A 24,858-nucleotide genomic window follows, 5' to 3' on the forward strand; every position below is an offset into this window, starting at 1 on the left:
TTATTATATAATTTATATATTTTAAATATTTATTATAAATTTTAATTATATAAAATAAATATGTAACTTATAGCATAGCCAAGAATGCTGATTGAGTTGGAAAGCTATATCCTAAGAACATTGAAAAATTTCTTTACAAGCAACAGACAAATCACAAGTTACTTGCAGAAAATTGCTGTACATAGATTTTGACACTTTAAATTAAATTGAAAACAATAAAAGCTCGTGGTAAAACCAAATAGTAAAATACACTTCCCTTATTTTAGAATCAAATCCTTATTTATTTATTTTTCAACTTCAATCTTGATCAAAACTTACATGTGACATTTCCAGTTAGGGTTGTGATCCATACAACACTTTGTAAGGTTCTCAATCAACAGTCACTTCACGGAAACTTCCATATTGTAAGTTGTAACGCATAATTTTATCTGTAACAATAGTTCAGGTGAGTTCATGATCCGAACTATGATCACGTTTATTTAAAAGAACTAACAGATGTTATGTCCCGGAGGTTAAGTGTTTTTCCGTCAAAAGAAAACCTCAAAAGCCTCTGTATAAAAAAGAGGACTACAAGCACACTATCTAACATTCTCTTTTTAACACATTCTATTCTATTAGTTGAAATTCATGAGTCTCACGAGTTTAGAAATGGGATCCACCAAATGGAAAATTGACTAACATATTTAGTGAGATTCACATGAATTTCACCTAATAAGACAGAGGGTATCATGCAGAGAATATTAAAAGAGTGTATTACATTGCATTTCTCTTGCATGAATAAAGATCCTAACACACTATCCAGACACTAGCAGGTAAAAAATATCAATATTTTGTCAATTGGTATTAATCTACATTAACATTCAACCTCCCAGATTGTGAGCAAGGTGAAGCTCTGAAAATTCATCAAGAGGGGAATAACACCATCTGCTAATGTTTATCCCCACAGGCAGCTTCATAGAAACAAGATGTCCACATGCACCATAACAAAGGCTCCGTGATGTTTCAGAATTATTTAAGGGCCAACGAGGTGCTTTCTTTTAACAGTTGACACTGCTGAAGTAGATCTCAAGTATCATTATGATGTCAAAACCTACCACTCAGACTTTAGGCAGTAGGCAAAAAAAAAAGGGCAGGGTTGTACAAGGCTACAGATGAATTCTGGCCACATCTAATTCTATAACAATTTACATTATTACACAGCCTGCTGGAAAATCCTCAGCTTTCACAGCAATTTCCCAGAGGAACATGCTACAAGGTTTTGCAACAATGTTGGCTGATGATCTTGAAATAATGCTCACTGCCTAGGTACTGGTGGTGGTGTTGATAGGTGGCTTTGCCCATAAAACCCTATGCCAGGTGGCCTGTAAAATCCCGGTGGAGACTGCTGTTGCTGCTGCGCTGGTTGAGGGCCAGGCATTGATAAACCTATTGTCACGTGTGGAGGCAAAGGAGGTGGAGGTGGAGGTGGCAGGCTATTTGACCCGTATCCATAAGGAATTCCCCCAGCCATCAAACCAGTTGATTGGACATATTGGTTTGATGGTTGATATGCCGAAGAATGAGGCAGGGGAGGGGGAGGTGAAGCAAATGCAACTTGTAATTGATTGGCTTGAGATACGGTTTGCATGCCAACTGGCAGTGTAAGTGGTACATTAGGCACTGGTGGCTGTTGCATAGTGGCATAAAAGGGAGAGTTGGCCATATCATAATTGCTAACATCATGAGCAGGCGTTGGTTTTTCAAGTTTGGGTCTTTTCTCTGGGTTGAAAATAGGTAATACTGATGAAAATCCTGTAGAATTTAAGCTACCATTCAAGGAGGCAGCTTCTTCCGCAACAAGAGAAGAAAGAACGGATGTAAGCATCTGGGCAGAGGATGCAGAGGCAGCAAGCTTAGCAGCAACGGCAGCTGCTGCTGCCTTCTTGTTATCATCTTCAGTAGTTTGGAAAGGAGCATATGATACAGAAGATTGAACAGAAGTAGGCTGAGATGGATCTGTGGCTTCTGCTGCTTGGTTAAGCTGCTTCCTGATACCAACAACTTTTTCGATCTGGCCTCGTGCAACCTTCACAACATTAAAACCATCAATTTGTATAAATCAAATACATGTGGAATCAGTTGAAACAGATGCAAAACTTTACGCATTTAATCATCCAATATACGCAAAATCTGGGGAGATATCACATATAAACTCATAAACTAAAATACACCCTTTTGAGAGGAATTTAATCTCCTAGTGTGCTCTATCTTAGAGAATGACATGTCGTTATTAACTTCTTTTAAATTTTAGATACAGATTCTTACGAATTAATAATGGCTTAAATAACAATTTGGTCTCTATAGAATATCCTATTTTTGGTTTTAGTCCTTTGTGCAATGCACTGAATACTTGGAAGTTATGTTGCATGTGAAGTGAAAATTTAAGCAGCTCCTTATCAGGTGTTAAAGAACCAGCTACTATTATTATTTTTTTATTGATTTATCTACAAACAGTGAAAAATAGGTTCTTAAACAATGGTTTCAAACTACAACTGCTTTCTTGGAAAGAAGTAAAATACGTTGAGTGCCAATTTGGGTGTATGTTGCTTCCTTTAACTCTTCACAAACCACATTACTGGAATTTAATTCAATAATAGAAATGGAATAACATGCTTGTCTTTTGAAATAAGGAAACACTAATAATCCGTATGTCAGACGTATATTAAACATTCATGAAGTGGCCATCTCATTGAATGTATTGTAGGCAATATAATCATATATTTCAGAAATAAAGACTAAACAATAATTGAACAAGAAAAGTTTCAAAACTAGCAGAACAAAGACCTCAAACAATTGTGGGAGATAAAATATATGCAAAAAGGAAGACTAGTTGATCAAAGGTTTAAAAACAAAAGTTTATAGCCCAAACAAATGTGGTCCTTCATTTTTATTTTTTTTTACAAAGGAACTAGGAAGCCAAAACTAACTTCATGAGCCACTTACTCAAATAATAATAAGCTCATAGGAAAATATTCAAATTGATTAAGACACATTTTCTGTTTCAGTTATTTTACAATTTGGTCTCTAAAAGTAGCAACTTGTGTTGCTTTAGTCCCTGAAAGGGCACATTTATATACGGACTGGTCCTCAAAAGTGTCAAACTGATAATAAGTTTGTTAATGTATTTGGGCAGAATACCTTGTTGGGTCCCTGAAAGTGTATGCCGCCTTCAATTTGGTCCAAGTGTTAATAAAAAAATTTTAAAAAATCCCTGAAAATAACTTTAACTTTCACATTCGTCTTTTGTTTCAGATAGGTCTTTGCATGTTATCATTAAAATGCAATTCAGTCCTTGGATATCTAGACTAAATTGCATTTTAATTATAATATACAGGGACCAAATTGCATTTAATGATAACATGCACGGACCTATCTGAAATGAAGGACAAATGTGAAAGATGAAGCTACTTTCAGGGACTTCTTTTAATTTACTAATATTCAGGGGCTAAATTGAAGGCGACATACACTTTCAGGGACCAAATAGGGTATTCTGCCATGTATTTATATCAAGAGTAGAATTTAGATAGATTGGTTCAATAGGCACACATAAGTATATGCATTTTTCATCATCTCTTGCACACAGGAATAACACAATAATACACTTTTTAAACATCTGGCTGTATCTATCGCTTAACAAAGTTTACCCTGCCAAGTTGTCAAGTTGTAAATCAAAGATGAAAACTTTCAAGAACCAAATCAGCACGAGTTTCCATTTTTACAGATCAAATTATATATTAATTGTTTTATGTTATTTTAGCGACCAATTTGACCATATCAATGAAATCTATTGACAAGATATCTTCTGTTGAAAATTAAACAAAAGTTCACCTGTTTCTTAATCAGTGTAATATACTGATCAAACAAGATGGAAATCTGAAGAATACTCAAAGTGGATGTTATTAAGTGGCAACAAACACTCGAAATTATTAAAATTAGGAAAAACCAATAGTGTTAAAGACACGGAGAATGGGCAAAGACACAGATTAAAGAAAGGTTGATCTTACTAGCAACTGGGTGTGAACAAGCTCTTGCCTTGATTCCTGAAAAAGATTTAGATTTTAGATTAGTAAGCAGTTATCAGTTTTAGTTTTTCTTTTTTTAACATAAGCATACTTGTAGAAACAACTGTACTTGTTCCTGAAGTGCATGTTTAAGCTGAGAAAGCAATGAAGCCCTTGCAGCCTCCCCATTTTCAAGTTGCTCCATATATTGTTTAAGCTTTTTTTCCTGCTCCTGTAAGTCATTCACCAAAGTAGATTCCAACTGGTTTCCTGATGTGATATCCAACCAATTGTCCAAATAACCAAATTTAATAAAGTATCACTTCATTATTGCAATAGAAATATGCAAAAGCTATACTGCAAAGCTTGAAGTACAGAAGAGTCAGCATGTAGAATTGGCCATGAAAGTCTTCAAATGCCCTAAAAATCAGGTAAATACAATATACCAACACAATCTGTACCTGTTCTATGGCAATTATGACAATACACTCATGAGAAAATCCATATTCATAATCCAACACTCGCAAGGTATCCATACTTGTAATCCTTAAAAAAGAATAACTCTTGGCCACCACTGATGGATGTCCAAAAGGCACAGGCTACAGGAGGACAAGACTGATACAAGAAATATAGGCAAAAACACAAAAGAATTTAAGATCAATGTTTGGTCAATAGACACAATTTACAGTAGAAAATTTGGTCCATCTTAATGAATGCACAAGTAAGCCCCGCAATTTTACAGCTCTCTTCAGTGTCGTACTATGAAGCAACTATGTATTGACAATGGATCCTATCACTTTATTCATATTAGGCATACCTCGAGGCTAAATTTTGTCCACTAAAAGTATGCTTGAGAATTAGATTTTTTTTTGGTAATGAGATAATTAGATTTTGGAGGGAAAGAGAATGGACAGTAATTTTGTTATTTTTAATAAAAATTCTCTAATTTAATTTTTTAAAATAATAAAAAGAAATGAAATGATAGATCAGCATTGTGAGTGTATACTCCATAAGTTAACTCTACTAGTTAGAGTTAACTTCTAGTTAGTTAGTACAGCTGCGTACAGTTGTCAGTTAGTTACATAGTTAGAATCTCTGCTCTATAAATATCTGTTAGTGCTCAAAGATTCATTTGAGCCAATTGTATTTTTCTTATGAAATCAATAATATCAGTTTCTCAACATGGTATCTAGAGCTTTCTGATTTTTTTCATGGCTTCCACAACCGGTGGTGAGACGATTCCAGCGACCAGAACTCCAACTTCAGTCACCTCTGTACCGATGAATCAAGATGTTTCTTCTACGTCACTTCCTATGACGAATTTCTCAAAACAAATCACCAAAAAGCTCAACGATAAAATAATTTTGATGTGGAAACAGCAAATTCAGCCCACGATCACTATGCTTGGATTCAACAATTTTGTCACTAGTCCTCAAATCCCTCCGCGATATCTTTTTGACGCTGATCACGATCTAGATCACCTCAATCCTCAATTCTCGCTATGGTAGAAGCAGAACAAATTTTTTCTTGTTTGGCTCCGGTCTACTCTCTCGAGCTCAATGCTTACTCGAGTTCTTGGATTGCTGCACTCATATCAAGTTTGGGACAAAATCCATGCCTATTTTCATCATCAGACTCAGACGAAGGCGAGGCAACTTCAATCTGAACTTCGTCATACCTATCTCGAAAATCGATTAGTGTTGGAATATCTCGGCAAGATCAAGATGATTGTTGATGTCTTGTTTCAGTTGGTGATGCTGCAACCTATTGTGAGCACATGGACACCATTCTTGAAGGTCTTCCCAGGGATTTCGATTTTGTTATTGTTCTCATAGAGAGTTGTCTTCCACATATCTCCATTGAAGAAGCTGAAGGTTTAATCCTTGCGCAAGAACTGTGTCTTCAAAAAACATGTCAAACTCAGCTCATTGAGCAATTCCTTCGCTGCATCAGTGAATCTTAATCATGGAAACTCTTCGCAATCCATAACTGATGATGATTCTGGCTCTAATTCTTCCTCTAATACCAATATGACATATGCAAACCAGTATTCCTCTGATTCTAGGGTTTCTGGTGGTCGTAATAATCAAGGTGGAGGTGGCTACAAGCGTGGTGGTGGTCGTAGTGGTGGCCGCGGTGGTCGAAGCTCGGTCCAATGTCAAGTGTGTTTTAAGTACAATCACAATGCTCTCACATGTTACAACTGATTCAATCCTCAGTATCAGGCCTCCAACAATAGCAACAATGGCCATGATAATCATTCGAACTGATCTCAACCAGAATCAGAATTGGAACAACTCCTCTAGCTCCAATTGGCACTCTCAGCAGCAAAATCAGAATTGGAACAACTCATCTAGTTCTAACTGGAATTCACAGCAGCAAAACAATAACTCAGGACTCAGAATTCTGGAAATCGACCTCCTGAAGCTATGGTAGCCAATTCTGATGCTACTTCTTAATCCTCTTGGTTTCCAGATTCTGGAGCTTCATTTCATGTGACCAACAATTCTCAGAATATTCAGCAAAACTCACCTTTTGAGGGTCCTGACCAATTTTTTATTGCTAACGGACAAGGTCTGAAAATTTCAGCATCTGGTCATTCTAGTTTCCCTTCTCCTTATAATCCTAATATTAGTCTTGATCTTAAGCATATGCTTCACGTTCCTCAAATCACTAAAAACTTCAAAGTGTAAGCAAATTTGCTCATGATAATCATGTCTTCTTTGAGTTTCATGCTAACTGTTGTTTTGTCAAATCTCAGGATTGATGTTGGACCTAATGACTTGTATAAATTTCCTAGTCTCAAGCTCTACTCAGCTGCTGTTCCCCCCTGTATAAACATTGTTTCTGCTTCTAATTGTAATAATAAAGTGCCTAATTCTGTGTATACTTGGTGTAGAGAAGATAGGAGAAAAGCAGAGAAGAGGGATTTCTATTATTGATGTAGGAGAAAATACAAAGCCACTGAGATCTCTTACAAGAGCAGTATTTATATTGCTGAGATTCAGTTGTAACTGAAAACTAACTAGAGCTAACTGTCAATTGACTACAGTTATAAAAACTAACCAGAGTTAGTTACTCATATACACTTACACCCCCCCCCCCCCCCCCCCCGGCGCGGCAAACTCAATGGAGCTGAGAAACCAAAGGTAGCTCTACTACATTGAGTTTGGAACTCAAATAGGTAAACCTAGTAGAAGACAAGGGCTTGGTAAGTAGATCTACCCACTGGTCTGTCCCAGGGATCTAGCTGCTTGGTGAGGACCCTTTCTCTTACAAAAAACACATCCAACTCCATGTGTTTGGTTCTAGCATGTAGAATTGGGTTATGAGCTAGCTGCACTGCGCTTGAATTGTCACAAAGCAACAGCAAGTTCCTGAAGGAGAGTCTGAATCCAGAGGATATCAACTGTAGCAGCAGCTAAACTTCTATATTTGGCTTCAGTGCTGGAATTCGTCTTTACTTTCATCATGGATTAATTCTAAGCTACTCTGTAACCTCTAGTTAGTTAGTATAGCTGTTTACAACTGTCAGTTAGTTACATAGTTAGTTAGAATCTCTGCTCTATAAATATCTGTTAGTGCTCAGAGATTCATTAGAGCCAATTGTATTTTCTCTTATGAAATCAATAATATCAGTTTCTAAACAAGCATTAACTTAATGTGTAGATCTTTTTTATTTATACAAACATCTCTGATCTAAAAAAATAAAATATTTTCTCCTCCCTTTCCCTCCCAAAACTCAACTCCCAAACACATCCCAAGTGTGACGGGAATATAAAAGAGAATAAATTAAAAGTAATTTTATTAACTACTATGGTAATGGTAAACACCCTAGACTAGGGCTACTCCATTGAGGATCGATTCAATTACCAATATACCTCATGTTCAAAGGTTTTTAAATTGACATAATTCAAACATTCCATCAAGGATTGACTTAATTAGAAGTACACATCATGTTGTAGGCTTTTAAAAATAACATAATACCCATCCCCACTTCCACTGTCATCAACACATGCCCGAGCCACCACCATCAACATTGCTACTATAGCCACTAACCTCTACCACCGCCAATGCCACCACCAAATTTGGTGATAAAAGGGAAAAGTCATTCCATTCTTGACCATACCAAATATACAAACGGATATCCTATAAGACCTATTATTTTTTATTTGTTTGATTCTCTATTAATCCCACTTATTTCGGTCACAACCAAGTATGACATAAGAATTCAAATTTTCTGACCATTGCATAATATTTTTACATTGAGAAATGCTAGGAACACACTCTTTTGAGCACACTCTCTCTTATTGGTTGGAATTTATTGAAAATGACAATATGGTGGGTCCCACATAATATTTAATGTTTCTCCCTCCTGATTTTGTAATTTTAAATAAATTTTAGCCAATTAGAGAGTGTGTTTGAAGGTATGCGTTAGAGAGTGTGTTTCTAGTACTCCTCTTTTACATTTTAAAATTAGTGTTTCAGTCATAATAACCATCCCTCCAAAACCATCTACAATTAGACCTGCAGAAGTTACACCTAGAAAGAGAGAAAAAAAAAAGGATTCATCATCATATAATTGATGCTAAATAATTTAAATATTTTCCATCCATGACATAAAAATGTTTGCTTCAGTCAAGCGAGAGTAGCAGGAAGAAATGATCAAGTCCCTCTAGCAATCCTCTTACCATGAGCCAATGTATTTTCAACATCTTCCACAACTTTACCCACTTCGCGCACAGCAGCACTGCAGTTGTTTAAAGCATCTTTCTCATTAAGATGTTCATCAAGAACAGGCTGAAATGCTGTTAGTATTTTCTCTGGCAAACACCCAACAGCCAGTTTCTGCAATGAAGATGACCAAGTATTGACACATCTAAAAATCAGACACATCAAAACATCAAATAGGCAACAGATCAAACATCAGACAGTGACCACAACTTGCTTACTATTCTCACTGAGTGGGCATCCCTCTTCACTGTCTTGATAGAATTTGAACTCTTTCCATTGCTTGCAGATGGAAGGGGATTCTTGCCCATTACGTCATCCTTAAGACCTTGACCTCGTGAACCAAAAACCTTCCTCTCTTCCCATATGTCAACCTATTCAAAATTCAACCCAACACACCAACCCCAAAAAAGATTCAACCCAAAAGGAAAGAAAAAGAATGAAAGATCAGGTTAGAAAAATACTAATTGATAAGGCAAATGACACAAGATTGAAAAAAAAAAAAACCTCAGAGAATAATGGTTTTTTTTTTTTTTTGATCAGCAAAACTAAATATTATATATATATATATATATATATATATATCAATGATCAAAAGTACCAGAGGTACTAGTACATAGGGATATACATCCTGATATCTAGACACCGAGACTAAGGTATTCTAGATATATTAGTAACTTAGCTGACCAAAATGGATCTCTACAAAAGGAACCGCGCAGTTTAGCCTCATCTCACTCACCACAAAAGTGGATTTTCTAATACATCATTTTTCTCCGGAGTAGCATATAAAGATTGCATATATTACACTAAAATTGATTCAAAGATTAAGAATAAAAAACTTCGTACCCCATTGCCCAGAGGCTCTTCGCTATGCGAAGGTATGGGGGAGGGATATTGTACGCAGCCTTACCCTTGCATATGCAAAGAGGCTGTTTTCGGAATACACACACAAAAACCCCTGACATGACTGAACAAGACACTTTCATTACTATGTATGACAATGTAGGAAGCACTGATACAATACATGAATCGCTAGATAAATTGATGTCAACGGAAATGGAAACATTGTGATTGCAGGAGAAATCTATACCAATAACAACAATGAATAAAAAACTGCAGCACAGTATAGAGAAGTAGATACTTCAACCGGGAACGTTTTAACTTTCAGAGCTATATCCATTCAGTTATGTGTACTCATTCTAATAAAAGGGGAAATGTCGAGAAAAAGAGAAAGGGACAATAAGATATCACCCAAGCCAGGCACCCACTATTCAACGCCATTACAATATAAACATAGTATGAAGTTTAAGACAATAATTATTCTGTGATAGTAATACAATTAATTCACAGAATTTGTAAAAACTGGAAATGAGACTTACTAGTCTGGTCACTGCTTTCCTTCCATTTTCATCACCACTTTCATAAACATGCCTGAGAGCTGCTGGGAGAACTTTCCAGAATTCATTGACAAACTCACTGCCCTTTCGCCTACTATTTTGCAAGATGTCATTAGCCAAGTATAGAAAAGAGATACGCTGCTCTTTCTGGGAAGCATTGAACAATTTATCCCAAGTTTCAACTATTTCTTTAGCTCTCTTCCGGTGAGAAATACACCAATGGGACAGTGCTGAATGATTGCTTAAGAAATACAGATAGCAATACCAATCTCACTAATAGAGAACTAAAAAGAGGAAGGGGGAATGGTATGAAAGAAATAAGATTGAAATCACAATCAAATCTAACCAAGTTAACTGACTATATATATTTTTAAGCTGAAAAAAGTAATTAAAACAAATATTACTTTTTAAAAAAATTATTCAGCTAGTGAAGAAAATTGAGCAAAATGCTATTATCATTTGCCAACAGGTTAAAATGTAACTAGCCTATTGATAATTTCTGGTACAGACAGGTAGCAACATACATCTCAAACAAATTTCTAAACAAGTTGTCCGGCTTCTCATTCTCTGTACTCACTGTCTCTTATTGGGGGAGGTCTCTTAGGGATATGCAAAGAGACAAGATGGATCATTTGTTGGTTTCCTTTGTTTTGTTGCTTTAGTTGTTTTATGGCACTCACTATCCTCTTGTTTCATACTCATCTCTTCCTCAGTTTCAGAATTTTTTCATCCCGTTCCCCCCACCCCACCCTTTACTTCAGTTTCAGTTGACAAATACTGTCATTGTCTGTACTTGCAAATTTTTCTTCATTACATTGCTTCTTCAGTCTCTACTTCTTTGTTTCTTGTTAGAAATTATCTTGCTTAATACTACCTCCGGTCCAATAAATAAAACAAATAATTCATCAAGACCAATGAAAATAGTTAAGTTAGTTCATTTTAATTAATGTCATAAATTTTAATTTATTTCAGAAACACCCATAGAATTAAATGGTAGTTATATTTAATGACACTACTCGTAATTCAAGGAATAATTTTTTTCCACCAATGGCTTAAGCAATTAATAGATCAATGAATGCATCCACTGGCATGGGAAATGAATGGATGTTTCATTAATAGATTTCACAATAAACTAAGGGTATAAAAGGAAATTAATAATTAATACATTTGAAAATGGGTCTCTGTTTCTTATAATTAGGAACAAAAAAATGCACCCATTTGTTTCTTATATAAAGGACTATAGGTAGTACTTAATAAGGGTTAAAAAAAAGTCAGAGGTGCAAAAGACTTCACCTGTTTTTATTTCAAATGAAACAAACAGTACCATCATATATAGAAAATCTTTGCCAAATATTATCACAGAAAGGCTTCCTGTTGAAGCCTCAATAAAGAATGCTTCAATAGCTGCTGCAATGTTCCGTCACCTATGAACACAAGCAAGGATGCTGAAACAACTGAATAATATATGATGCAACAATCCCTCCTATGATCTGATCAGAGACAGAGAGAGTTACTTAAGACCCAAAATACCAGCTTCCCAACAATAAATTAAAAATCAATCATTTAGGAAATATTTCTCACGGCACTTCTGTAAACAAGTAAATACAAGGGTTAAGGGTATGGGGGCATTTTTGACATAATCATAACAAGAGCTTATAAGGGCCCGTTCCCAAAAGGAGGTGCAGCAGAAAATGTTCAAGTCTATGCTAGAAGAAAGGAGGGTGGTAAAGGAAAATACAAGGCCCAAAAAATTTTACAACCCACATCAGGTGCCACCAGAAAAGAGGGGGAGATAACTATTTCGGACCCTGGGGATATACCAGCAACCCATTGAGAGACTGATGCCCAACCCGAACCAGCCATAGCCACTCTGGACACAATTCTGGCTCAACCTCAGCTTAGCCCTACCCTTCCATGCAAATCGAACAACCAAAATAAGGAGGCCCGGGAGGGGAGGGATTTCAACATCTCAGACCCAGTGGGGCTGACTCCTAAGCAGCAATACCCATCCCACAGCCATGCCACTAGTAGTGGTTTTAGTTCTGACAATGAGGAAGCCCTTCACATGGCAATTGCTAGAGACTTGGGGGTGTCTTATACTAAGACTAATAACAGTAAGGAAAAAGTGATGAATGAAGACAACATTAGTAGCTGTTACAATGAACTAGCAGGTCTGATGGGAATGAAGCAGATTGAAACATGAATATATTGTCCTTCAATTCTAGAGGGCTGGGCAATGGCATCAAGAGGTCAGCCATTAGGAAGCTAACCTTGGCCAACAATGTTGACATACTCTGCATACAGGAAACTAAAAAGGAGTCCATAGACAAAACTTTCTGTCAATATTTGTGGGGGGATGATAATGTATCTTGGGAGTTTGTCCCTTCTATTAGTGCAGCTGGAGGACTTCTGTGTATATGGGATAATGACTCTTTTGTGGTGGATAGAAGGGTAGTGGATAGAGGATATATTTTGCTGGAAGGAACGTGGATGAAAGAAAACAAAAGGGTCTGTATCACTAATGTCTATGCTCCCTGTGATTTGCAGGGAAAGAGAGAGCAGTGGGATGAGATTAAACTTCTTAGATCTTCTCTTCAAGATGGCCCTTGGTGTGTAGTGGGTGATTTTAACTCTATAAGACACCAGCATGAGAGGATCAGCTCATCTCAGTCAGTGGGGAACTTCACTAGCACCTCTGAATTTAATTCTTGGATTTCTGATATGGCCTTAGAGGAAGTTAGGTCTGTTGGAAGGAATTTCACATGGTATAGACCTAATGGAACTGTCATGAGTAGATTGGACAGGTTTCTCCTATCTGATGAATGGCTGTCCCAATGGCCAGATTCTACACAATTTGTGCTTGATAGAGATTTTTCTGATCATTGCCCCATTCTTTTAAGGTCTAGAACCATTGATTGGGGGCCTAAACCTTTTAAGATAATGGACTGGTGGCTGAAGGACAAAGATTTTCAGAAGATGGTGTCTCACAGATGGGGCAATTATCACCCTAGTGGGTGGGGTGGTTATGCCTTAAAGATGAAACTGAAGTTCATTAAAGGTTGTATAAGGCAGTGGAGCTCACAAAATGGTGTTATTACTGCTTCTAAAATTCAGAATTTAAAAAAAGAGCTGAATGCTTTGGAGGCTGGTGGCAATGCTTCAATTTTATCTCAAGCTGAGGTGGAGCTTAAGAAATCTCTGCAGGAACAGCTTTGGACTGCAGCACTTGCTTATGAATCCATGCTGAGGCAAAAATCAAGAGTGAAGTGGATAAGAGAAGGGGATAGAAACTCTGCTTATTTCCACAGATTGATCAATCACAGAAAGAGGGTTAATGCTATTCAAGGTCTGCTTATTGCAGGTGAATGGGTCCAAGAGCCTAACAGAGTTAAGTCTGCAGTTTTAAACCACTTCAAATATAGATTCTCAGAACAGAATCCAAATAGGCCAACTCTGGATGGAGTACACTTCTCTTCCCTTGGCCAAGGAGACAAGGAATGCCTTATTGCTAGATTCCCTGAAGGAGAAATTAAATCAGCAGTGTGGGCTTGTGGAGGAGATAAAAGCCCTGGTCCTGATGGCTTTAATTTCAATTTTATAAAGCAGTTTTGGGAGACTCTAAAACCTGATTTTACTAGGTTCCTGGATGAATTCTACATCAATGGCAGATTCCCCAAAGGAAGCAATGCCTCATTCATAGCCCTCATATCCAAGACCACTAACCCTCAGACTCTTAATGATTATAGGCCCATCTCTCTTATAGGGTGTGCCTATAAAATAGTGTCCAAAATCTTGGCTACTAGGCTGGCTCGTGTCTTACCTCATCTAATAGATGAAAGGCAAACAGCTATCTTGAAAGGAAGGCATATCCTCCACGGGGTGATGATTGCTAATGAGGTTATAGCTGAAGCCAAATCTAAAAAGAATCCTTGTTTGATCTTCAAAGTGAATTTTGAAAAAGCATATGATTCGGTCTCTTGGGGTTTTTTAAATTATATGATGATGAGGATGGGTTTTTGTGAAAAATGGAGACAATGGATATATGGATGTTTGTCTAGTGCAACCATATCCATTCTAATTAATGGCATCCCCACTTCGGAGTTTGTACCGCAGAGAGGGTTAAGGCAGGGTGATCCCCTTGCCCCTTTCCTTTTTAACATAGTAGCTGAAGGCTTCACTGGGTTGATGAGGACAGCAATTTCTAAGAACTTGTTTCACAGTTATCAAGTGGGGAGTCAAAAGGAGGAGATTAATATTCTGCAATATGCAGATGATACGCTGTTTTTTGGATCTGCAACTACGGATAATATTAGAGTCCTCAAATCTGTCCTCAGAATCTTTGAGATGGTGTCTGGTCTCAAAATTAATTATGCCAAAAGCCAATTTGGGTGCATGGGGAAATCAGAGTCTTGGTGCAGGGAGGCAGCACTTTTTCTCCACTGTGGTCAGCTGGATATCCCCTTTTCCTACCTTGGAATTCCAGTGGGGACAACATCTAGAAGCTGGAATGTGTGGCAGCCTATCATTAGCAAGTTTGAGTCCAAACTTAGTAAATGGAAGCAGAAATGTCTTTCCATGGGAGGAAGGATAACACTCATTAATTCTGTATTAACAGCTCTTCCCATTTATCTGCTGTCCTTCTTTAGAGTCCCTAAAAAAGTGGTCAATAAGTTAGTCTCAATTCAGAGAAACTTTCTTTGGGGAGGAGGTTCTGAGGTAGCCAAGATTGCTTGGATAAATTGGGATACTATATGCCTTCCCAAGAACAAAGGGGGGCTTGGGATTAAAGACTTGTCCAAGTTTAACGAGGCCTTGCTTGGTAAATGGGGTTGGGAATTGGCAAATAATCAAGATCAGCTTTCGGCCAGAATATTAATGTCCAAATATGGAGGATGGAATGCATTATGCTATGGCAGAAATAGAGCTGACTTTTCTCCTTGGTGGAAGGATTTAAGATATGTTTTCCAACAACATCATCATAGAAATTGCATCTTCAATAACTTGAAGTGGAAGGTGGGCGATGGGTCCAGAATTAAGTTCTGGAAAGACAAATGGAGGGAGGATGATTTAAGTCTTCAAGATAAGTACCCAACCCTATATCAAGTGAGCACTCAACAGAATCATACTATCAACTCAATGGGCCTCTTAATTGGTGGTAGATGGGAGTGGAAGATTCAACGGAGGAGACACTTCTTTGACCATGAAATTGATATGGTGGCAACATTCATGGCTGACATTGAGGCTGTTCAGATCCAATCTTCAAATCGGGACTCTCTCATATGGGGGGATGATCCTGTTGGTCATTACTCCACAAAGTCAGCCTACAACCTCCTCAAAGATGAGGGCAATTCTTTTTTTTTTGCACAGCAAAAGTCAAATATATTATATATGAAATTCAGTACTAGGTGTACTGAAAATACAGTTATGAATACAAGGCATAAAAAGCCTAAACCCCACTAGGGAGAATCGGTAGATAGGACATAATACAAAGCAAACCCATCCCCTTTAAGAAAAAGCCTCCTTCAGATTAGTTGACCAGAAATTAAAATGCGATTGGAAACCCTTCTCCACACACTTAAGCCACGACCAGGTGTGGAATAATGCCTCATCCATGACCTTTTCTGGATTGAAAGGCTGATTATTGAAAATCATGCCATTTCTGTGATGCCAAATGGACAATGACAGAGCTATCCAGAGAAATTCCCATCTCTTGGCTGTGCAGCTTGGTCTATTCCACTGAGAGAATTGCAGAAAGTGATTCTTTGGGTCAGTGGGGAAAGGACCCACTCTATTAACCCATCTCATAGGCTCCCACCAGAGACTCCTAGTCTTGGAACAGTTGAATAAAAGATGATTGACAGATTCCTCTTAAAGGTCACATTAAGGACAGCTATATGTATGCAATGTCACTTGCCTCCTTCTGAGATTATCCCTAGTAGGGAGCCTGTTCTTGAATAATCTCCATGAAAAAGCACTAGCTCTTGGGGGAATTTTCAGACTCCACATGATCTTAAGAACCCTGTCCTCATTAGCATTATCATGAGCCTCCTGCAACACTTTGTATGCAGACCTTGTGGAATATAGGCCATTAGGATCAGGCTTCCAACAAAGGAAATCCCTGCTGGAGTGATTGATGTTGCCTGACTCGATGTCAGCTAGAAAATCAACTACCATGTCAATTTCATGGTCAAAAAAGTTCCTTCTCCATGTTAGCTTCCATTGCCTGACTTGAAGAGGTCTGCTGATTGCTTATTAAAAATAGAGTAGGATATTTTGTTTGAAGATTATAATTATCCCCCAGCCATTTTGTCCTTCCAGAAACTGATTTTGGTGCCACATCCCACCCTCCACTTGAGGTTATCAACAAAACAGTTGGTGTGCTGCTGCTGGAAGATACCCTTTAAGTCTTGCCACCATTGAGAGTGGAATTTACTCTTTCCACCAGTGATCAGCTCTTTCCACCCACCATATTTGGAGATTAAAATTCTAGCCCAGGGCTGGTTGTGGTTATTGGCCAGCTCCCACCCCCATTTGCCAAGTAAAGCCTCATTAAAGATGGGTAAATCTTTGATCCCTAGGCCCCCTTTGCTCTTGGGGAGGCAAACTGTACCCCACTTCACCCAAGAAATCTTGCTGACCTCCCCAAAGAAATTTTCTCTGAATGGAGACAATCTTGTGCACCACTTTTTTGGGAATCTTGAAAAAAGATAGAAGATAGATAGGTAAGGCAGCTAAAACTGAGTTAATGAGAGTGATTCTGCCCCCCATAGATAGGCTTCTTTGCTTCCATTTTGCAAGTTTGTCTTCAAACTTCCTTATAATAGGCTGTCACACACTCCAGCTCTTTAAGGACACCCCTATTGGAATTCCGAGATAAGAAAAAGGAAAATCCATGTGACTGTAGTTAAGGAATTGAGCTGCAGCCCTGCACCAACTTCCAGTTTTGCCCAGACAGCCAAGATGGCTTTTAGAGTAATTTATCTTGAGGCCAGAAACCTTTTCAAAGCACCTCAGAATGCATTTTAAAGTTCTAACATTGTGCTGAGTGGCATCTCCAAAAAACAGGGTATCATCAGCATATTGGAGGATGTTCACTTCCTCTTTTAAATTTCCAACTTGATAGCTGCTGAAAAGATTCTTGGACACAGCTGATCTCATCAAACCTGTGAGGCCTTCCACTACAATATTGAAGAGAAGGGGTGCAAGGGGATCACCTTGCCTTAGACCTCTCTTAGGAGCAAATTCCTTAGAAGGACTTCCATTAATTAAAATGGATATGGTTGCAGTAGACAGACAACCATTAATCCATTTCCTCTACCTATCACAAAAGCCCATCCTCATGAGCATGTAGTCGAGAAAACCCCAAGAAACCGAATCATACGCCTTTTCAAAATCTGCTTTGAAAACCATGCAAGGTTTATTTCTAGCCTTAGCCTCAACTATAACCTCATTAGCAATCAAGACACCATGCAGAATGTGTCTTCCTTTCATGAAAGCTGTCTGTCTTTCATCTATAAGATGAGGTAGTACAAGGGCCAGCCTCTTGGCCAGAACTTTAGCCACGATTTTATAGACGCACCCTATGAGGGAGATGGGTATATAATCATTAAAAGATTGAGGGTCATTAAGCTTTGGGATGAGGGCTATGAATGAAGCATTAGTTCCTTTGGGGAAGGAACCATTGATGTAGAATTCATCCATAAACCTGATGAAGTCTGGTTTCAAAATCTCCAAAAAATGCTTAATGAAGTTGAAATTTAGCCCATCCGGACCAGGGCTTTTGTCCCCCCCACAATCCCAAACTGCTGATTTGATCTCCACTTCAGAAAATCTAGTCACAAGGCTTTCTTTATCTGTTGAATCAAGAGTAGAGAACTGGACACCATCCAGGGTTGGTCTACTAGGTACTTCCTCTGAGAATTTGTCCTTGAAATAAAGGATAGCTGCATTTTTAACAGTGCAGGGTTCATGTACCCACACACCATCTATGGAGATACCTTGAATGGCATTTTTTCTTCTTCTATGGTTGATCAATCTATGAAAATAGGTAGAGTTGTTGTCCCCTTCTTTTAACCACTTTACTCTAGCCTTTTGTCTCAGCATAGATTCATAAGTATAAGTTGCATCCCACAATTGACCTTGAAGGGATTTCTTAAGGATCACTTCCTCTTGAGATGGAACTCTATCAATTAGGCCAGTCTCCAAATCATTCAGCTCCTTTTTAATATTCTGGACTTTTCTAGCATTAGCTTCCCCATTTGACATACTCCAACTCTTTATACTCTGTTTAAGGAGTTTTATTTTGTGATTCAGGACAAAGCCTCCCCATCCAGGAGGGTGATAATTGCCCCATTTCTGCTCCACTAGATGCTGGAACCCCTTGTCCTTCAACCACCAATCCATAACCTTAAAAGGTTTTGGCCCCCAATCAATGATCTTTGACTTCAAGAGGATAGGGCAGTGATCAGAATAATCCCTATCAAGCACAAACTGAGTTGAATCTGGCCATTGCAGTAACCACTCATCAGACAAGAGGAACCTGTCCAATCTGCTCATAGCACTGCCATTGGGTCTGAACCAAGTGAATTTCCTTCCAATGGACCTAACCTCCTCTAAAGCCATCTCTGAAATCCAAGAATTGAATTCAGAGATGCTAGGGTCAGGACCCACAAACTGAGCTGCACTTACTCTCTCATCTTGGTGCCTTATAGAGTTGAAGTCACCTACTACACACCATAGACCTTCTTGAGAGGATGTCTTCAGATGCAAAATTTCATCCCATTGCTGCCTCTTCCTATGGATGTCACGGGGAGCATACACATTGATTATGGAGACCCTCTTATTGTCTTTGTTCCACATTCCTTCCAACAAAATAAATCCTGCCCCCACTACCTTTCTATCAACTGAAAAAGAATCATTATTCCAGATGCAAAGGAGGCCACCACCAGCATTAATTGAAGGGGCACATTCCGAAGCAACATTACAGTCATCCCATAAATACTGACATATCCTCCTATCAATGACTTCCATTTTTGTTTCTTGGATACATAGAATATCAAGATTGTTGGTCAAGGTCAGTTTTCTGATGGCTGACCACTTGACACCACTACCCAACCCTCTAGAATTAAAGGATAAAATATTCATGAGTCAATATTATCCTTTCCCAACACAGCCGTTAAATCTGCTGTATGTTCACTAGCAACCTTATCAATCTTCATGTTTACAGAACTGTGTTTATGCTCTTCAAAAGATAGGCCCAATTCTCTGGCTAATTCAAGATGGAAATCTTCCTCATTTTCTAAAAGAACTTTGTTGAAACTGCTGGAGAGAATAGGGCTGAGACAGTGCTGGTGCTGAATTGGATCCACCTCAGCTACCTGTACACCCCCTGCCATGTCATCATTCTTATTAATCGTGTCATTTTCTGCAAGATCCAGGGAATATGGCTTGTTGTCGTCCCTTTTGGCCTTTGAAACAAAGTTGCTGTTTATATGGGCCAAAAAATTTCTTCCTACACCCTCCTTTCTTCTAGAATAGACTTTTAAGTTGAGGACAGTTTCCTCTCCTTTTGATGTTGGGCCATTAGTAATCAGGCCCAATTCCTGCAGCACCTCATTATTTTCCTTTTTCTGAACGGGGTTGTTTAATTCAAATGTCTCTTTATTTGAGAGATTTGAATTTGGTTTGACCAGAGGGTATGACACTGAGTTAATATCCTTTGGATCATGCTGTAAGACCCAAAGGTCAGCCCCTTTACCAGAGTCAACTTCATTGGGACCTTCACCTGCTTTTTCCTCAAGTAGCATCTGCTGTTGGCCAAGGGAGGAGTCCCTACGTTCCAGCATTCCATGTCCATGCAAAGGGCTATGGAGGGGACCGTTGTAGTCCACGTGTCGCGCGGGGAGAGGCAACAGACCCACAGCAGAAGGCGCCTCCGAACGATGAAGCGACACGTCATCTTCAGAGTGAGCTTCAGACTCCGTGCGCCAAAGGTTGATGGCCCTGGTCCACCGTCGGCGGCGTCTGTCCCTGAAGCAGTTGGACGAAGCTCCGTCGGGAGTAGAAGCTGTCATGACGTCGTCGGAGTCCTCCACCGCCGTTGTGAACGGCGATGGCGGAAGAATCTCCGTTTCCGGTCGCCGTTGCCATTTTCCTTTAAGACGAGGCATGTCCTCCTTCAAAACCAGCTGATGCTCTGTACCATTCACCGTAACCACCATTGATTTGGAGAAGAATGGCTTCTCCTTCGTACGCAACAGTACCCGCGCGACGTCGAGTCTCGAACGATCCGCCGTCTCCTCATCGAGCTCGATAAGTTCTCCATATGTCGATAACAAAATCGCAAATTGTTCCGCATCCCATACCTCCAAGGGAACACCCCATATGTGAATCCATATTAAGCGGAATTCGGGCTTCATCGCCGGCGTCCATTTCTGGATTGAGTATAAGGGTGTCTCTCCATTAGTTTGTTCTCTGAGATTGATCTTTCCTGCTTTGACTTCATCCATGTCATAAAGGATAATCATGTCGTCCCCCCAGTAGGATACCTTGACCTCCTCTCCGACCACCTCCTGAACCTCTTCCACCACCCTCTCAAACATACCTCTGTTTTTTATACGACCCACCCAAGCTTGGTCCAGCCATTTATTGTTCTCCTTTGAAGTGTGAAGAGTTACAGATGCAGCAGGAGGTTCTAAACTATTCTTCCCCGACAAAGGCACCACAGTCTCCTTCTCTTTCATCGCTGGATTGCACTTAACAACTTCCGGGTAGGATTTCAGGCTGGTGGATGGCATACTATTGGGTCTCGGTTGATTGGGTTCCATGGGGATCATGAGTTTCTTCCTAACTCCGTTACCGTCTCCCGCCGGGTTCTGGATGTCTCTTTTTCCTCCTCTTTGGAACTTTGGTTTGTTAACAAACATCTTCATACCTTCTATGTATATGTTATTGTCGAGTTGTCTCTCCAATCTACCTTCTTCCTCTACGCCTTTAAAACGAACAAAGCCGTATCTGTGGCCTTGTTTGTTCTTTGACTTAGGTACGAAAACCTCCCATACATTTTCCCATTCCTGGAATAACTTCTAGAGATATGACTCACTAACGGAATCTGGGAAATGAGAGAAATAAAAGGAAGTTATGTCCTTTTTACTCCTCCATGATTGGGGTCTGTGTTTTCCGCTTGTCGGGTATACATAAATTTCTCTCTGTCTACGTGAACCAGCTCCTTGTTCAGTTTTTGTCTGTCGCCAAGCCTTCCTCCTACCTCCCACTTCAATCCAAGGATCCTCCTGGTGTTTATTATCAATGACTCTGTGATTGTCATCTTCTCTGGTGAAATTTCTTTCAACCATGACTTGACATCTTCTCCCCCTACTCTCCTTACTCAATCTGTATCGAACCCTTCCATATTGGTTCCTTTTCAGGTCTCTGGCACTCGAACGGCCTCTCTCTCGCACAGACTCCCTCTCTTCTTCTTTCACTCCCTTTCTCTTTGACTCTCTCTCTGTCTCTGTGTCTCTCTCGATCTCTCTCTCCCTCTCGTTCTCTGTTTCTCTCTCCATCTCTGTCTCTGTCTCTGTTTCTCTCTCTAACCCTCATCTCTCAATTTACCAATTGGTGCAACAGTTATCTGAGTGACTAAGCACATATGAGGGCAATTCTATTATGGAAGACAGCACTTCCAAGATTATTTGGAGACTGAAAATCCCCCCAAGAGCAAGTGATTTCTCTTGGAGATTATTCAAGAACAGACTACCTACTAGGGATAATCTAAGGAGGAGACATGTGGTGCTGCCCTCTTTGTGAACAGGAAGAGGAAACTGCTGGCCATATCATGTACTCTTGCAGGAAAACTAGACATCTTTGGTGGGAGAGTATGAGATGGGTTAATAGGGTGGGTCCTTTCTCTATTGAACCCAAAAGTCATTTTCTGCAATTCTCTCAATGGAGTGGGAAAAGCAATGTAGACAAGCGATGGGAAGCTTTCTGGATAGCTCTATCCATGACTATTTGGAAGCATAGAAATGCCTTGGTGTTTCACAACCAGAATTTCAGCACTGAAAAAGTCATGGACAAAGCTTTGTTTCACACTTGGTCTTGGATCAACTGCATGGAGAAAGACTTCCATACACATTTTAATCAATGGTCTACTAGCTTAAAGGACGAAATGTCATAGGGGTTTTCTTTTGCTGTATGGGTATCCACTTATTGTGGTTATATCTTATGTAGGTGGGGCTGGCAGAGTTCTGCCTGTGTATATTTCGTTATACTTCAGTACACCTAGTACTGATTAATTATTAATAATATCAGATTTTTGCTGTGCAAAAAAATATATTAGGTACTGTAAGTCAAAACTGTAGCATAGTAACATCACGTCCATTGTCTGCCAAAATTTTACACATATCTTACTCATTCAAAAATGAATGTTAACTCTACATAGGCAACATTTCAACTCAAGCAAAAACTGATATTACATCAAGATGATATAGGTCATATTTCTTTACATCTATTTTTCTAAATCCATAAAAGCCACAGTTAAGTGTTGTAATTGCATTTCATGTAATGAACAAATCATGCCATAGAAAGTTTATAGACATAAACGGTCTATTGGTACTATAGGAAACCTGATAATGCAGAAAAAACCAAACAGAAGAATGTCATTAAAAACATAAACAATAAAGAAAAGAGGGACTAGTGATGGATACATTCAATGCTTTGTTGTGAATTGTTAAGTTTCAACAACTTCTCGGCTAACAACTGTCCATCAAATATGTTGTTGCTCATACTGCTTTTGACAAGTTTCACATATCCTGGAGAGTTTCCTATAATTTACCCAAATGGGATATCAATTAAAGACCGGACTTGATGTATAGATTGAATCAAAAATGCATAATCAAAATCAAATAAATCAATCATGAAGGAAAGACAATCATCATCATACATTTATCCATCTGTTTCATTGGGTTTTCATTTATTTTAAAAAAAATATTACACAAAAAGGAGAGAAAGTAAAACTACAAGACAGAAATAATAATAATAATAGGGGATACGGCAAAGTTTCTCTATCCCTATGCATAAATTAAATGGCAACTCCCTTGAAACTCTCATTAGCATAGTAAACCAAAGAGTAACCAATAAAATCATCCAATACCAAATTGAGAACAAGATGGGCAAAGAGAGAACCAATGAATTATATCAAATTGACTAGACCGGATATATCTCTTCCTATCTACATTGTAAGTCAGTTCCTTAACTCTCCTCATGAAGAAGTACTCAGCAAGCAATATATTTATATTGGTTCAATATTTAATTACATTTAATACTAGTGAAGGACAGTAAATTCAATTTCCTAACAGTTACGTGAATGATGAATCTGGAGAATCATGTAACTTATTAGACCAATTGCCAACAGATGTAAAGTTGTAAACCGGACTTGCCCTTAATAAGATGGTAGCATTTAGTGAATTGCCTCCAAAGAACAACCCAGCAGACATTTACCAGCCAGATCAATCATTTCAATAAACAGATGGTTCTTTACTTATGCCCTGCTTCAACAACAACAACAATTAAGCCTCTTTTCCTACTAGATGAAATTGGCTATATGAATCAAATGACACCATAATGTTCTATTGTCAACCATGTCTATAGACAAACCATTTAACTCTAAAATTCCCTCGTAATCTCCTATAGCCTCTAAGCAACCCCAACAAGGATCCGCAAAAGAAATCCATATTCCATAACAAAGAAGATTTCTGGACAAGAACGTTTCACCAAGATTAACACATCAACCTGCTGTAAAATATTAATTAATTAAAAGAAGCATTCCGATTATCGGTACTTCAAAACCATTAGCTGTTTGGACCAGGATCATGGCACTTAACATAGCTCAACGTCAGGCATTACCACCATTACCACTGGGAACTTCAACATACAAGAGAGAATGACAAAATCCGGCATGCAACTAAAGATATGAGGGGAGGAAAATTAGGAGGAACAAGGGAAAGAATATTCACAAATTCAGTGCAACACTATTCACTCTTCCAGAAATGAGATTTTGCAACCTACACACTGCAAGAGTAAGATGCCAAAACCTCCTACAATCTCACTCTCACGCCCTAGTAAAACCCTATCAACTACAACTACAGTCTACAAAGTACAAACCACCCAACAAAGCACACCCACAACCACAACTAAAGGGGTAAAAAAGTCAATAAATAATCACCATTTCTGAACTGAACAAAGCAATTGAGACTCACAAATGATAGAAAAACAGTTCTTTGTCTTACTGCACTTGGAATCAGAATGCAATAATTTTATTCGGCATGCGAATACATTACATATAACATAACACTGACCATACAGGAACCCTAAATCGATACTTTGTCAATTCCACTAGGTTTAAGAGCTCGAAACCTAATATGCGATAGATAAATAAATAAAGTGAAGCGAAGCACCATGAAGAGCGAGGAGGGGAGTTTCTCTACGCGTCGATAGATCCGAAAGACTTACGAGATGAGAGGAGTGTAGAAGGTGAACCACCGCCGTGCACGGCCGCCGTCGCCTCCGCCGAGAGAGGGGAGCTTCTGACGTTGTGATTTTGTTTTTCTTTTGGATTGTTCTTTTTTATTTTTCCCGAGCTTATTGCTCTATTACCGCGGCCCACTTTGCTATTGCCTAGGGGTGAGAAC

The 24,858-nt window shown here is 38.8% G+C and overlaps 1 protein-coding gene across 5 annotated transcripts; it reads right to left on the reverse strand.

Moving 5' to 3' along the window:
- Positions 1–366: 366 nt before the first annotated feature.
- Positions 367–24,845, reverse strand: LOC114399925 (regulation of nuclear pre-mRNA domain-containing protein 1A-like). 5 transcript variants are annotated; one of them, XM_028362151.1, is made up of 9 exons: positions 24,680–24,824; positions 23,608–23,715; positions 22,876–22,992; positions 10,151–10,398; positions 8,993–9,145; positions 8,732–8,888; positions 4,153–4,310; positions 4,044–4,079; positions 367–2,065 (listed from the first exon to the last, which is right to left on the reverse strand). In XM_028362151.1, exons 3-9 carry the CDS (start codon positions 22,952–22,954, stop codon positions 1,295–1,297), a joined length of 1,602 nt encoding a protein of 533 aa, XP_028217952.1. In that variant the 5' UTR covers positions 22,955–22,992; positions 23,608–23,715; positions 24,680–24,824; the 3' UTR covers positions 367–1,294. The 5 variants fall into 5 exon arrangements, with proteins under 5 accessions (XP_028217952.1, XP_028217951.1, XP_028217953.1 ...); XM_028362150.1 differs by having other exon boundaries at positions 24,625–24,822; XM_028362152.1 differs by lacking the exon at positions 23,608–23,715 and having other exon boundaries at positions 4,171–4,310; positions 24,680–24,845.
- Positions 24,846–24,858: the final 13 nt, after the last annotated feature.

Source organism: Glycine soja, chromosome 19 (genome assembly GCF_004193775.1).
Source record: "Glycine soja cultivar W05 chromosome 19, ASM419377v2, whole genome shotgun sequence".
Taxonomy (NCBI): Eukaryota; Viridiplantae; Streptophyta; class Magnoliopsida; order Fabales; family Fabaceae; genus Glycine; species Glycine soja.

Coding starts and splice junctions, on each gene's coding strand:
- LOC114399925 (XM_028362148.1), bottom strand. CDS start 22,954: ATGAGCAACAACATATTTGATGGACAGTTGTTAGCCGAGAAGTTGTTG. Junction 4,311..8,731: donor TGAAAATACATTGGCTCATG/GTAAGAGGATTG, acceptor ATATCACATCAG/GAAACCAGTTGGAATCTACT. Junction 4,080..4,152: donor AAGTACAGTTGTTTCTACAA/GTATGCTTATGT, acceptor AATCTTTTTCAG/GAATCAAGGCAAGAGCTTGT.